Source organism: Stylophora pistillata, chromosome 9, assembly GCF_964205215.1.
Source record: "Stylophora pistillata chromosome 9, jaStyPist1.2, whole genome shotgun sequence".
Taxonomy (NCBI): domain Eukaryota; kingdom Metazoa; phylum Cnidaria; class Anthozoa; order Scleractinia; family Pocilloporidae; genus Stylophora; species Stylophora pistillata.
This window is the reverse complement of record NC_142527.1, coordinates 22,151,030-22,166,361: the sequence shown is the minus strand read 5'-3', so window position 1 is coordinate 22,166,361 and position 15,332 is coordinate 22,151,030. Positions and strand designations below refer to the sequence as shown.

At 37.2% G+C, this 15,332-nt stretch overlaps 1 protein-coding gene, 1 long non-coding RNA gene, 1 other non-coding gene and 1 pseudogene across 4 annotated transcripts in view; 3 read left to right on the top strand and 1 right to left on the bottom strand.

Moving 5' to 3' along the window:
* The window catches only part of LOC111337342 (protein Wnt-8b-like), a 6,844-nt pseudogene extending 6,339 nt beyond the window's left edge, over positions 1 to 505 (top strand). Inside the window, exon 4 of the transcript XR_015992074.1 lies at positions 459 to 505. The product of XR_015992074.1 is annotated as a protein Wnt-8b-like (transcript). The remainder of the gene's footprint in view (positions 1 to 458) is intronic.
* Trnan-guu (transfer RNA asparagine (anticodon GUU)) lies at positions 234 to 307 on the top strand. Its single transcript has one exon. It is a non-coding gene; the product is annotated as a tRNA-Asn (tRNA).
* Positions 462 to 15,332, top strand: LOC111337339 (serine/threonine-protein kinase PLK4). Its single transcript, XM_022943617.2, has 19 exons — positions 462 to 801; positions 2,237 to 2,332; positions 3,050 to 3,145; positions 3,537 to 3,651; positions 4,990 to 5,102; positions 5,617 to 5,705; positions 6,545 to 6,641; positions 6,816 to 6,874; positions 7,593 to 7,641; positions 7,799 to 7,826; positions 8,038 to 8,114; positions 8,552 to 8,784; positions 9,611 to 9,823; positions 10,156 to 10,918; positions 11,480 to 11,561; positions 12,274 to 12,568; positions 12,893 to 13,211; positions 13,691 to 13,797; positions 14,630 to 15,332. Exons 1-19 carry the CDS (start codon positions 769 to 771, stop codon positions 14,739 to 14,741), a joined length of 2,976 nt encoding a protein of 991 aa, XP_022799352.2. The 5' UTR covers positions 462 to 768; the 3' UTR covers positions 14,742 to 15,332.
* LOC148723824 (uncharacterized) lies at positions 10,850 to 12,297 on the bottom strand. Its single transcript, XR_015991471.1, has 3 exons — positions 12,201 to 12,297; positions 11,749 to 11,793; positions 10,850 to 10,974 (listed from the first exon to the last, which is right to left on the bottom strand). It is a non-coding gene; the product is annotated as an uncharacterized LOC148723824 (long non-coding RNA).

Below are 15,332 nucleotides of genomic sequence, written 5' to 3'. Positions count from 1 at the left end.
TATTATTTCGGAGATCTTGAATGGAAAGGACGCCTCTTGGATTGTGGGGAAGGCACATTCGCACAGCTCTGACGATAAATTTCCCCTTCTTATAAGTGTAACTTAATTTATGCAACTGATTTAGATGGACTAAATCACTTGTACAAAGGCGAGCTGTACCCCCACCCACATTTCAACTTTTGCGGCGCGAAAAAGAAATCAGTTACTATTATTTTCCCATTGTTACGTAACTTGTCTCCGTGGCGCAATCGGTTAGCGCGTTCGGCTGTTAACCGAAAGGTTGGTGGTTCAAGCCCACCCGGGGACGTATCATTTTACTTCTTAGTTTTATTTTCTCAGTTGAATTAAGTTTTTAGTATTCGATTGGCGCTTTACTAAGTTTTTTTTTTTTCATCTAAGCTGAATGAATGTAAACCTTGTATGTAAATTATTATGCCAACACATTTATTTCTTCACAGCGCGAACTGAAATAAATGATTTGAAGCTATTCAGATTACAACCATAATCCATTACGGCCGTTGGTGACACTAGAGCCTCGCTTCAGTGATTCATGTTGTGATTGCGCGGGCCGTTCAAAGTGATTCGTTAAATGGCGGAAAACGACTTTACTTCTGAAGGGAGCTATAAACACCAGAAGTAAAAGTGTCTCTGTGAACATGAAACGACGAATTGAAGCTAAGATTATCCAAAAGTGGTACCAGAGCTTTCTTTCTGTGTTACGCTCGCTCGATTCTTGGAAGAAGTAGAGATACGTCACGCGATCGAAAAATGAGTTCTCGTTTCATGGGGGAATCAATTGAGGTAAGGATGGCTAATCGGTTTCACATTTCATTGGACGCTTACTACGTGTGCGAACTAGTAACACCAATTGCAAATCAAAGATAGCATGATAGCGTGTTAGGTCATTTGAGAGAGCACCGGCGAAGAAGAATTTGCGCCTTCTAGCTTGAAAGTCTGAACCTGATGTTTCACCGCGGCCTCTAGTAGCCAGTCAACAAATTTCGAGAAACGTAGTTTAAAACTGAGTATAACTCCCAGATCTTTTGTCTACGATGACGAATAATTGTAGAATTAGGTTGAGAGTTCTTTCCTTTTCTATTGTACTTTATTGATTGAAAGATTTTAAGATCAAGTGATATTAGTTTGAAAAGTTTTGCTCTGCATGTGTCTGATTTCGTTGTGAATAATCATAGTCCACGATCTGGCGGACTGCAAAATCTTAGGAACGCGATGTCGTGACTCCTTCGGATTCGTTTCTGAGTGCACCTGATTTCTAGCACATTGAAAAAAACGAAGAAAATAGCTCGATTCGAAGATAACTGGATTTTGATAAGTAACATTTCACAAAATTAAGTACATCTTTTTGAGAGCTAATCAGTTGATGAGTTTGTTTACTATTAGCTTGAGCGTTCAACTCCCAATACAAAAGTTTTTAGAAAAATTTGATGTAGCTTTATCATGGAAATCTGAAATTTGAGAGGAAAGCCTTTTTCTGTGAGTGGCTACTCGCAGCGTATGCCTTAGTACCGGTAATTACACTTTTAGATCACTGGTGGACCTACATAGTTATAAATATATAAATAATCTGGTCAAACTTCAACACATGACCACTTATTTTCACCTCACAAAACTACTCTAGGGCCTATTATTTTGTTCCATGTTCTTTGAAGACTGTAGTCAGGGTGTATCCTACTGACCAGTTGTTTTATATTTGCTTCACAATTACGAATGGTAATGCCAACCATTTACTTCCTGTTTTGTACTTTAAAACTTTATTCCACACTGTGTTTGGGTGCAGTGAAAAATGAGTTGAGTCCGACAAGTCAACGCTTTCATGTGCACTTTTCATGGAAGACGGGATGGCAAGAGTTCCATATAACCCCATACATTAATTATGCCTAGAGTGTTACAAAGAAACCTTTATATTAATTTTAGTCTTTATGAAATGGAATGCATAATTAATGTTGGGGTTATATGGAACTCTTTCCAACGGGATAACAGAACTAAGAGAGTTTTCTTTCATGGATTTCATTGTGTAAAGTTCCTGTCTGAATTGTTTCTAGCAGTACAAAATTGGACTTTCCAATCAAACAAATAACAGACGCAAGATTTGTGTTTTACACTATTTTTACTGGAAAGTTACCTGTAAAATAATGTTGACTTTGTTTAGCCTTTCTTTTTGTGAGCTTGTTTTAAACATATCAAACACACGCTTATTGCTTATTACTTTCTTTAGGACTTCAAAGTCCAGGAACTTTTGGGTAAAGGTGGATTTGCCTGTGTTTATCGTGCTCTTTGTTTGGCCACTGGACAGGAGGTTGCCATCAAGATGGTGTGTATTAGAATAAATGAACTAACTGCTTAGACACAAACATATTTTAGGAATCTACATTATGTAGGTGTCCAAAATTCAGCTATTAGTAAGCTAAATAGTCTAAGATGTGAGGCAAAGTGACTCAAATTTATATATTAATAATCCACACTTCTTACCAACAGGGATTTCAATTAAAGCCAGGTACTGGCACTATACCACTACCTACAATATGAAACCCCTTAACTTTATTTGTTTAGTCTGTAAAGCAGGCTTTCGTGTTCGGCCCTTTTATTGAGTACAGCGGCTTATTTACTATCAGTGGCCACTTATAGAAAAAGTTACTGAAACCTCTGTGTTGAGTGATTCTAATATAATTGAAAGATAAACTGAACAAATTTTATTGTTCTTTCATTGGAACTGGCTAAGGCACACTCTTGTCTGAAAGTGTCTCCTATTTGGAAGAGACTAATCTCCATGTAAAGATGTGGGTATTCCCAAGGAAGACTTTCAGTTGTCTGCCCTTCAACTCTCACTCACACACTGGCCAACCAAAGGCTACTCTCTAGTCTTCTGTACATGTAGGTGGTTTATTCTGTGCATCAGATGTTCTTCAAATTAACAAACAGTTTTGATGGGAGACTGGTTATTTTATTGCTGTGTTAATGTGAATTGATGGACTGCTATTTGAATTACTACATGGTTTTTTTTATCATGTCAATGTCGGTTTTATTACAGATTGATAAGAAACTCATGAAAACATCAGGCATGGTTGCAAGAGTTATAAATGAAGTGGAAATTCACTGTCAACTGAAACATCCTTCCATAGTTGAGGTAGAAAACTGTTTTTATTTTTCTGTACTCTTTTTCTCAGAGATTTTAGTAGACTTATGTGCAGATCAAACTTGTTAATTGCTCTTTAAAGATCAAAATTTTTGATGAGACGAAGAAAGGTCTTGAAGGATTTTCTAAATTTGCCTTATTTTTTCTTTTTTACAATCGTAATTAAAAACCTTGACTAACTACTGCATTCTTCCTGTCAGATGTTGGTTAGAGGGTATTCCATTTTTTTCATTACAGAACACTTCACTTAATGGTAAATCCAATTTTTGGGAAAGAAAACATCCAAGACTTTCTAAAAAGCTGTCCTTTTCATCTCTCAAAATTAAATGATTCATTGTGATCCAAAGTATCATTATGATAACACTTGATTAAATATTGACAGCTATACAACTACTTTGAAGATGCAAATTATGTCTACTTAATCATGGAAATGTGCCACAATGGAGAAATCAACCGCTATCTCAAGAAAACAAGGAGACCAGTAGGAGAAAATGAAGGTACAATTTTAAAATCTGCTGCCTGTTCTTTTTTTACCTCCAAGCATCAGTATGCATATTGTCTATACTGTTCTCTGTACATTTCCTAAGGTGGTGACATGAAGAATATGTTTAACAATCAAGAGCTTCTTTAGCTGATCATTTCCTTTATTTTTGTCACTTAAACGTTTGACCTAGGGGTGATATTGTACTTGGAAGAATTTGATGCTAGCCAGTCTCTAAGAGTTTAAGAGTTGACATTATTGTATTGCAAGAAAAAAAGAAGAAAAAAAAAGAAAGATACCTGGTTAGCTAGAATTAAAAGGTAGAATGAATCAGGGGTTAAATCATCAAGGGCCTGGGTAGCAGGCAAATTGACCAGTTGTGAGTACGGTTTTGCCCACCTGGTTTGACGATCTGGAGGAAACTTGATCTTAGAAAGAAGTTCAGCTCTAAAAGTTTTGCCCACCTGTGAAAACCAGTTGCTCTCCCGCTGAAAACAGCAATGAAACCCCTAATGAATAGGGTAGCTCTCCTGACCCCTAAGAGTGTCTGCTATTCAGTTTCTCTTAAAATGTCACCTCTGAATCACACATAAAGTAATGCCATGTGAATAAAGGACACAGTCATCAACTGAAGAAGCTCTTGAGTGTTAAACAAATTCTCCAGTCAAATTATCCGGTCAGTGGTCCGAATCCTGTACAGGCCTGATTTTTTTCAGGTCTGATTTTCGCTATTGCTTAAATAGCGCTATCTACTGCGAGGATCGTGCATCATACGTATCTAATACCGCAGTTCAAAATATATGAACTTCATATATTTCATTGTATCTGATTTATCACTTTCACGGGTTTATTACGAATCAACTTTAGTTAACAGCCTGCTCCCAGTTGGCTTGTTAGCTCAATAGGTAGAGCGCTGCACTAGTATCGCAGAGGTCAGTGGTTTGAATCCCGTACAGGCCTGGTTTTTTTCAGGTCTGATTTTCGCTATTGCTTAAATAGCGCTATCTACTGCGAGGATCGTGCATCATACGTCTCTAATACCGCAGTTCAAAATATATGAACTTCATATATTTCATTGTATCTGATTTATCACTTTCATGGGTTTATTACGAATCAACTTAACGGCCTGCTCCCAGTTGGCTTGTTAGCTCAATTGGTAGAGCGCTGCACTAGTATCGTAGAGGTCAGTGGTTCGAATCCCGTACAGGCCTGATTTTTTTTCAGGTCTGATTTTCGCTATTGCTTAAGTAGTGCTATCTACTGCGAGGATCGTGCATCATACATAATGTGAATAAAATGAGAGAAACTTGACAGTGAATGAGATAATGCTGATATTGACTTGATTTGTCCAAAGCTCGTCACATCATGACTCAAGTCGTCAAAGGAGTGTTGTATCTTCACACACATGGCATAATTCACCGGGATCTTACGCTTGGAAATATTCTTCTGACTAGAGAAATGGATGCAGTGAGTATCTTATTTTAAGATTGGTAGCTTCATGTGAAATACTGGTTTGGGATGATAACAAAAAACCTCAAAAAACTCAATTATTTCTCCATTTTGAAGTGAATCATAAGGCATAAGTTAAAGAAATACTTATTATAATAGTAACAATTCAATATAATTAAACTCTTGTGAAAACCAATACCATCAGCAACTCCCAAAGAGCCATCATAGTTAGCTGTTACTTGAAAGTGTCTGCCCTCCATTAATGACATGTGTAACTTAGATTATTGTTCATTTTGAAAGAAAAATTATCCAAGCTGCGGTTAAGGGAGATAGAGTTTGCTCTTGCCCGGCAGCCATCAATTAGAAAATGTTCCACACCAATGACATTGGAAAGCTGGTTTCAGGCAGCAGAGTGACTAACTTGCATCTTTCTGAGTACTTATAATAATTACTGAACTTTGTCCAGGTGTTTTCAAGGGTACAGAAAATGTAAGTCTGTATTGACCTTATTGACATCCTTTATATGTCTCAGAAAATTGGTGACTTTGGCCTTGCAGCAAGACTAACAATGCCCAATGAAAAGCACTATACTATGTGTGGAACACCAAACTACATTTCACCGTAAGAGTCATTCTACAATTTGTTATCATTAATTTTTTTGTTTATTACTAATTATGTTGTCTTTCACTTTGTAAATCCCATAACTGACCAAGACAGAATTTCTCCTAATTAATACAATATCAAGCAAAGGAGTGATGGGAATAAAGAAAAATATCACTTAGGGGATTATTAGTTAATTGATGAAAAGAAAATTCTCCAAACTAACATCATAAGAATTATTTGACAGATGTAAAGGAGAATTAATGATGAGATCTTGGAAGTGAGAGGGGTTTAAGCTCATCACCAATAGATGAGCTTGGGAACTGATGCCTTAAAGGTTGGACGGGAGCCTGAACGCTTCAGGCGTAACAAGGAGGTATCCATGGCAACCCCACGAGTGGGAACCACCCTTGCATGCAGCCGCCAACTGGCTCCGTCACACTGAAATAATTCAGTGAAAAATACTCACCTGACCTCATACTTACCAATGCACAGAAAGGGGAGGGATGGGCTGGGAGCCAGAATCCGCAAAGATTCGCTATAAGCGATAGATCCACAAAGATCAGCTCAAAATGCCAGCATGAGATGCAACATAAGTTGCACGATAAGCAAAGGCCCCTGCGGTCACACTGCAGATTACGTACACTTGTGCAGGGAGGAGACCACTGACTGCATTGGCTCGAAATTTAACCTTGCCTAAATTACATTTAGCCACCTTAATCATCTTTTGCGCCTGAACTGTTTTTCTCACTTTGCAATATTGCAGACATGGTAAAGCTAAATATGTGAATGTTAATTTTGAAAATGAAAACAAAGATTGAAAAGTTCAAATATCTTGTTTATCCTTTTTTTTTTACTAGTGAAATAGCCACCAGAGGTCCTCATGGTCTTGAGTCTGATGTCTGGTCACTGGGGTGTATGCTCTACACTCTGATTGTTGGATGTCCTCCATTTGATGTGAGTTGAATACCTTTTACTGCCGGGATATCCTGTTTTGCACTTTATTTTACCATTAGTGTATATAAAGACTCCATTGGGTACCATAAGACATTGTTCTCCTGTTTAAACTCTTGATTTATTCTGTCAGTAATATGCATATTTATTGTTAATTTTGGTTTGTTTGTGTTTCAGACTGAGGCTGTTAAAAGCACACTGAACAGAGTAGTCTTAGCCGACTATGACCTGCCATGGTGAGTTTGTTTTCATGCCACTGTGACTAATTATTAGCGTTTAGCTTCTTGTAAAGGTTGGTAAAATTGGTGCATTAAGGCCAAGACACACTGTGCGACAAATCGCTGCGACACATTGCGTCGATATGTCGCTGCAATATGTCGCATGAATTCAAACCAGTTTGAATTTGTGCGACATATCGCAGTGACAAAGATTTTTTACATGTCACACAAGGCTATTTGTTGCAGCAACCTGTCGCGGCTGCGTGTTGCAGCGATTTGTCGCAAGTGTGTCTCGGCCTCAATTAGCCCTACAAGAGGACACAGATGTTGTACATTCACTATCAGCTCAGGTTTTTAAGAAAAACTGAAGTAGGCTGTGACAAACAAAGACTATGCATAGAATACAGCTAGTACATAGCAGCTATAAATCTCAAAGTAGATAGGTATTAACTCTTTCACCCCCAATATCTCATGTATTTTCATTTAGCAGTTCTTGGTACCATCTAGCTGTCATACAGTTCTTATGATGTTGGTTTGGAGAATTTGGCATTGGATCAACAAATAAATTTTTGCATAGTTGATATTTTTTGGGAGAGTTAAGTCCATGGCAGATTATTCCCATTTACGAGAGTGGTTGTCAGATACTTACAATGAGTGATTGTCAGGCTCTCTCTTTAATTAGTGCTATAGTTTTCACAAGTGTTCCCATGGACCTTTCTTCTTCCTTTGTTTTTAGTGATCTTTCATCAGAGGCCAAAGATCTCATCAGTCAGTTACTCAAGAAGGTAAACTTTTAATAAAAATGTATTTTGCAAGGATTCAAGCCAGATGGCACATACAAGGTTGTTTGATACTAATGTTCAGTAACTGCTGTGTAAATAGTTTTAAATTTAAGAATTTCTTGTTCTTCTTTCTAATCAAAATCTCCTCTTTGTCATTAAGAACCCAGGAGACAGGATCACACTATCAGGTAAGAGACAGATAACTATATTGGGCTAATCTATGCACATGAAGGAGGATCTTACTAGTTTTTCAACCAAAAGAAAAAGTACATTTTGAGATATAAAAATTAGTCCATCCGTTAGTTTGAAAACTGATGCTTCAAACTTTTCAGTTAAATTTCAGTGTCGTACAGGATAATTGTTTGATGCTTCATGAGAACTGTTTCTTTATTTTGACAGGAATTTTAGATCATCCATTTATGACACAAGAAAGCTTGCTGAAATTTTCTTCAAATAATCAGCTGTGTCTACCAAAGGTTTGATGTTTATTCTATAACTAACTAGCAATTTTAACTCTCCAGTAAGTACCACCAGGAACATAGGAACCAAATTGCTGAAATCACTTGAACTGCCAGAACTGGGGGATTGATGTTGTTTATTCAAAGAAGAAAGGTCAAAACACATGACATGATGAATCTAGTAAGACTTAATCAGTCTTCCATACACGTTGAATCACATTTGTTTGGAAAATGTATGTACTTGTAGAAAATTGTCTAGAAAACTATTTCCCAACCTGCTTGATGATAGCAAAGGTTTTCATCGCACAAAAATTAATAAAAATTTTCCCCAAAATAATTTAACTGTAAAAATTAAATTTCTCATGAAATTCAACCCATGCAACAGCTGGGTCTGCATTTCAGAGCCCTCATTTGATTTTGAGAATTGTTTTGTTTTATTCCTCTTTCTGACTCAGCATGTTGTAGAACAGTCAGTGGACAGTGGAACTGGAACAATGGCTACAGTGTCTACAGGATTGGGAAGATCCTCAAAATCCACTCGCAACAACAGTGAGCATACAAAACCCACAGGAATACAGGGAAATCAGTGTACTGATACTTTTGCTGACAGATCAGATGACTGTCTGTCCAATATGTGGCCTCGACATGCCAGACACCCCCCGTCTCCACCTGTTAGACAGAGAGCGAGGTAGAGAGAGCATTCTATGATACACAGTATCAGAATTTTTTTGAACCCTTTTACTCCCATGCTTGACATTGTATTGATATTGTAAGGAGAAGTTCTGTCTTGATCACTCACAAGAGTAAAAAGAGTTATTAAATGAAATGTGAGTGATGTTAAATTAATTTAATCATCATGATTCACTCTTTTAATAGACACTTATTAACTAAAACATTTTGACCACAAGAAATGCTCGTGGAGTAAGAGATTTTGCATCAATGTCAGTGTCTCTGTGGAACTGCACAGTCCCATAACCCAACAACAATCAACTGATAACAAGACAGTTAGGGTTAATGTTGGGAAAGAGTAGGGGTGATTGTGCAGTTTCTCAGACACAGACACTAATCCAAGATTTCCCCAATGAGGATTCCAAGTTGCATTAGTCATGCAATAGTAGCACTAGTCAGTAAACCACCCCTTAGTTTGCTTTTTTTGACTATGTCCCGTTCCTCCCTTTATATGCTGTTGCAGTTGTGCTACCATGGTACCAGTGTGCCTCTCTTGGGGGCAGTGCTGTTGACAACCTCCCTACCCTCCCCTTACTTCAGTGGCCTGTGCCAGATCCATTGTTATGGTGATGATCCAAAAAAGCAAGCCAGCTAAAAGACAGTGAGGCAGTTGAAGGGAAAAGAAAGAATTGCTTTTCTTATTGTAGATCTCCTCCAATGTTTTTGGTTGCCTTCTTTTTATGATCATCTCCAGCCACTCAGTGTCTGGTAAAGCTGATACAATGCCTCAAAAGTACTCAACTTATTTTTCGCATTCATAGTAATTGTAACCCGTTTTTCATTAGTCATAGTGAAAGTACTAGTGAAATGAAGACAAGTTCTACAACAGACCAAATACGCGGGACGGAAATGGCTCCTGCCTCATCCACAGGCCTAAAACAGAGTCCGGCCTCACCTTCTTGGCTGTCTAATATCACTGCTTCCACCTTCAGAAGAAAAAAATTGAAAGAGGAGTTGGATACTAGCAATGGTGAAAACAGGCTTAAAGCAAAATTCAGGTTTGTAGCTAAGAGTAAGAAACCAATTGACATTAAATTTACTTGTTGAAGCAGTTTTTCTCAAAACCTCCTTGCCCTCTTTTTTCCCCAGTGCTGGTCCGATCACTTTTTGCTTGGTACCTAAAATAGGGGTTAATGGCTGGATTGCAGGAATTTCCCAGCTATCAGCCAGGGTGACATATTAATTGGAAAGGTGTGGAAACTCCTGAATATTAAAACAGGCATAACTATACCTTCCATTTTTAAGTGAGACAACAGTTACTTAAGTGATCGATTGATTGAATAATTATATTGATTTCAAAGCCCACGGCTCAAATTGAATATTCCTCTAGGAACTACAATGCCAGCAAATATAGCAGCTCATATGGACAGACCCTTGGTGACTTTCTCAAAAGTGCAGCTTATGGGACAAACACAAGCAGCAGTGGGTTCAGCAGCAATGAAAAAGACATTGGTCATCAGGAAAAGGCTCACCAATCTAGAACCTCTGATGTTAGCAACCATAGTTTGTTAAAAAGGTCCTCTTCCAATGTCAGTTCTTCAAGTCACGTGGACACTGTTCAAAAGGACAAGTATTTTCAACATCAGCGAAAAGGAAGTGACAGTGTCACAAAAGATTCAGGTTTAGACTTTTCCCATGTACAAGATCGCTCAAGTGGGACATCTGCAACCCAAACAGCTGCTGAACAACATAAGAGAAACCACAGATCTAAATCAGTAACATCACGAGCTAAGTCCTTGGGAGACATTGTAGAACCTTTAAATTCAGAGAGGCTTAGGCCAATCAGACAGAAGAAAGGAAATGCTGTTGTGAGCATCACTGACAATGGCGAAGTATGTCTGGAGTTCTTTCATCATAAGCATGGTGAAGACAAAGTATTTGAGGTGATTCGAGTATCCCAAAATGGGATGAAGATATGTGTGTACCAACCCAATGGCAAGACAGGTGTACGGCTGTCCCTACAACCTCCATTTCCTCCCACTGGGTGTGAGTCATTGAGTTCATACTTGTTCTCCAATTTACCTTCAAAATATTGGAAAAAGTACCAGTATGCCACTAACTTTGTCCATCTTGTGCGCAAAAAGACACCAAAGGTTTGTAGGAAGCAAAATTTTCTTCATAAAGGTTGTTTGAAGTATATAATGAACACCTAAAGAAGGGTGGTAGTAATCAGTAAAAGTTTGTTGCTGGTGAAAAAGTCCGAGTCCACACCTTGGCTACCACTACTGTGTTGTAAACCCTCTGGGGATGAACACTTAAAAAAACTGTCACAGTGCCTGACAATTCTCCCTGAAGTTTTCAATTGATTAATAAAATCAAGCTGTGAATGAAATCTGAAAAAAAAGGTTGGGAATTATTTCTTTCATCCTCATGACCTTGATTTTTATTCAGTAATGATAACGTAAGAAGAAAACATTTTGGTTGCTTAGTCACTCTTGGAGGTTGGATGGTCAGGTCCCGGTGATATTTTGGATCACTAGGTCTATAAGACTGTGCACTGTTACCTCAAGCTTCTAGTGCAATCAGCGCATAGGTTTTGAAACATAGCAAGGATTGGTCAGGGGAAGGGAAGGGGGCAGTTAAACATATTAATTTTTCTATACACTTTATGTCTTAGAATTGCTCAGTGACACTTTACAGCTCTGATCTTTTAGGTTACTATGTACTCCAAACATGCGAAGTGCATGTTGATGGAAAATTCTCCTCATCCAGACTTTGAGGTCTGCTTTTATAATGGTAAGTGTAGTAAATTAAAGTTGTGAGAGAAAAATAATGCTGCTAATGAGGTTCCTGGGTGTATTTTTTAAGAAGTAACAAGGGCAAGTTCTGTGTAAGAGCCAAAAAAAAAAAAAAAAGAAAAGGGTGTAGAACTCCTTGAATGTGCTAAAATTGAAATTCAAAAATCGTTACCCACAACACTCACCTGTATAGTGAACTGACCACCCAGGTTTCAGCCAGAGTGAGAGCTCTGAAATCAATGTTAAGTTTTGTAAGGGAAATTAAAGTGTAAAGGGTCTAACTCATGGCTGGATGGTACATAGTTAGGAGCTTTTTCCAGGTCTGTGTGTGTCACTAAAGGATTGTGGAAAATGTATTAAATGTTTTAACAATTAACCTTCTAAATGCAGGTGAACTCTTATGCATGTTGAACATTGTCTACCTCTCCCACATAAAACTGAGACTTGGGCACCAAGAGTGATTTATTATATGACAGTATCATTTAATTGGTTGTGTATAATAGTTTTTCATACTCAGGTTAATTAAGCGTGGTGGCAAGGTATTAAATGTACTATGTTCAGTTAGTTCCAAGTCCTTTTTGTGGCCAGTATTATCTAGGGTTTAATTTTTAAGGTAGAGTTCTCCATTTATCCTCACCTCTGTTCACTTCAGTTTAATAAAATTGAAGACATGACTACTTGATGCTAAATGTGCCATTACTGTTACACAGGGGCCAAAATCCACCAATCTCATCAATGCACTCGGATCATAGAGCCTGGAGGAGTATCATACACTTTAGAGTCTGTGGGTGGTGCGGAAGGTGCTACACAGGAGATGAAACCACTGTTGGAACATGCTCAGAAATGTTATCAGCAATGTGTTCATTTAGAGAGAGTGATGAGCAAAGAAGAGTTGGACAGCAATGAGGGACAATACTTTCCCTTCATTGTGTGCCGTAGGCCACCAGCGTCCAGAAAGCCACCAAAGGAGAGTGATGTTCATTCTGAAGATCACAATTCTACTAGGTAAGAACAATACAGGTGATTGATTGATTTTATTGTTAATTTGGATTTCATTGTATTTTGAGTAATAAATAATTTCAAGAGCAAATAAAGTAAAACACCATCAAACTGCTGTAATTTTGGATTACATTTGAAAATAAATACCTAGGACATAAATGCATTTACTTATGAGATGCATTGAGAAACCACTAAATGCAATGCTTAACCCAAAATAGAATTAAAAAATTGATACAATTCTGTTCTCAGTTATGTTCAAATTAGTGACCAAAGACCAAATTGCACAAAATCTTTCTGAAAATTATTTATTTAATTTTTATTCTTTCTCAGACCTCCCGATTCCATTGAAAATGCTGCTGTGACATCTCCTAGCACCATCGCACCAGTGTCCACATCTCTGATGTCATTTGATGGCACCATTGCCAGTGTCATCAATAATTCAAGACACTCTACAGCTGGGTGTAATACAAAAGTTGACAACAGAACAGTACCTTGTGTGAGTGAATCACAGAGGGTCTCCAAATCTCAGTGTGGACAAGAAGCAAGAAACCAACAAAGTGAGCTGATAGACAAGCAAGTGTTGAGGCAGGACTCGACATCACAAGTCATCAAAAGTGTATTTGTTCAAGGAGTTGGCTGGGCATCACAGGTGAGTTGAACGCTACTTGGTTGCACAGGTGGACACATTTTAAACAATTTGGAAATCTAAGAAATCATCTGGTGGCAATTTTTAAATCAATGTGCAATAGTATTATACCGGTAATCACTGTGATTGCATGTTTTGATTTATGAGACAAGCTTGGAATACCTTGTGGTTATTAATCAAATAGCAAATGAAAACATTAGAAGGTGAAAAACTGAGGCAAGGAGGGAAACTTTTCTTGGCTTTCTACCTTTTTTTCCTTGTTTGACTGGTGCTCATATTCTTGCTGCTGAATGACTTAGGGCTTAGAACAGGCTTTGACCAATCACAGTTTGCACTTCTCTATCACTGCAAATCTGAGCAAGTAATATTATGTTATCGCCCAAAGTGCTTCTTGACTGTCATATAACCAAAAGCAAAGTGATTACAATTATCAAAACAAAGGGAAATCACAAGGAGACAATCATTCCTTTTAATTGTTTTAGTTATCCAGTGGGGAAGTTTGGGTGCAGTATAATGATGGTTCCCAAATGATCATTCAGTCATCTGTAACAAGTATCAAATACACAGATAGTAATGGAACAATAACAAGGTAATAATTATTTATTTGTATTGGTTATCATGGAATTTTAAGAAGTAGCTTCTGGATTGTGCCAGCTTCCTACAGCTGAAAGTTGAGGTTAACCTTGGGGTTATTGCAGGAATTACATTGAACAATTCAACTCATGAAAGATGAAGCAAATAATTTTCTCATAATTAGTATCAATTCTTGTTTGCATGTAACTGATTCAAAAGCAAACCATTTTCTTCCATAAAATCTTTCCTAGAGTGCAAGAAAAGAAAAAAAAGAAAAGAAAAAACGAAATATATAAATGGTGTCATTCAAATGTATGAACCTTCTTTTATTTAGTGGTTTTACATAATAGTCCATTTTACAGTTGTGTGCTTGGTTGCCAAGCCTTTGAATGGGAGTGAGGCTAGAGATGACCTTATTATGATACAAACCTTGCTGCCTTTCAAATGTAAATCACTTTGTTATCATGCTAACTAGATACAGGTCTCTATCACAACAAGGTCATCTTTAGCCTCTCTCTGAATCAAAGGCTTGGCAACTAAGTACACAACTGTAAAATGGCCTATTACCTTATTCAGGAGTGTTTATAGGGAACTTTAACACTTTTCCAATCAGCTTGTGGCATTGTACATCTTTCATTGCCCGAGTAATATAACAAGTTTCTATTTACTGATTTTTAGGGCAGACCTAGTAAGTTATATAAGTGTTACGCTTGTATTCCATATTGGTATATAAAATTATATAGTGATTTTGGTCTGTTTATAAAAGATATGGTAAATGTAGACAGTAGGTGTTTTTCTCGTTAGTCTTCCTTTGTATTGAAGTAAGAAGCTATTATTTATTGTTTCAGGTACAGTCATGCAGACAGATTACCAGAACCAATCAAGGAAAAGCTTTGCCACCTGCCAGTCATTATTGAGAATCTTGCTGCTTCACCCAAGATATCAGAGAGTACTAGATAACATGTTAATGAAAATGAAGCTAGACAGTTCTACAACAAAACAAAAAATCGTGATGTACAGTTGGCAAATTCTACAGAACAGGTCTTATTTATTTATCCTTCATGTTGGATTTTGTCCATATAAAAAAAAAAATTGTAAAGATCAGTGATTTAGTATGTTTATTATTAGTTGGAACTGACCAACAAGACTTGTCAAACATTAAATATTTTAAATGTAAAGTAATTTTGATTTTTTGCCCTAGCATCTCATACAAAACTAAAGATTTTGGTCCTTGCAAGATGATTTTCCTAAGTAGTTGTGTAGGAGACTGGATGAGATGGGTTGACAATCAAGTTTTAAGAATTTTTTTTCTGTTTTAATCAATTATTAAATCATTATGTTAATCTTTATCTCTAACCTTTTCAATGTCTTTTTTTTTTTCAACTAGAAATTTTCATGTTTTTTTTTTTTTTTTTCGGGCAAAAACTTTGCTAGAGAGAAGCCCAACTTGATGTAAATCTATTAGTTTTGATGTACAATTAGTGTAACTTTCCAGAAGGAAAATGTCTTGATTGCATTTACATTAAATGTATTAAATGAACCTTCATGATA

Bases quoted from the DNA above. Each gene is read 5' to 3' on its own strand.
- LOC111337339 (XM_022943617.2), top strand. From the start codon at position 769: ATGAGTTCTCGTTTCATGGGGGAATCAATTGAG. The intron at 3,652-4,989 runs GTACAATTTTAA...ATTTGTCCAAAG, and splicing joins ACCAGTAGGAGAAAATGAAG to CTCGTCACATCATGACTCAA. The intron at 12,569-12,892 runs GTAAGAACAATA...ATTCTTTCTCAG, and splicing joins GAAGATCACAATTCTACTAG to ACCTCCCGATTCCATTGAAA.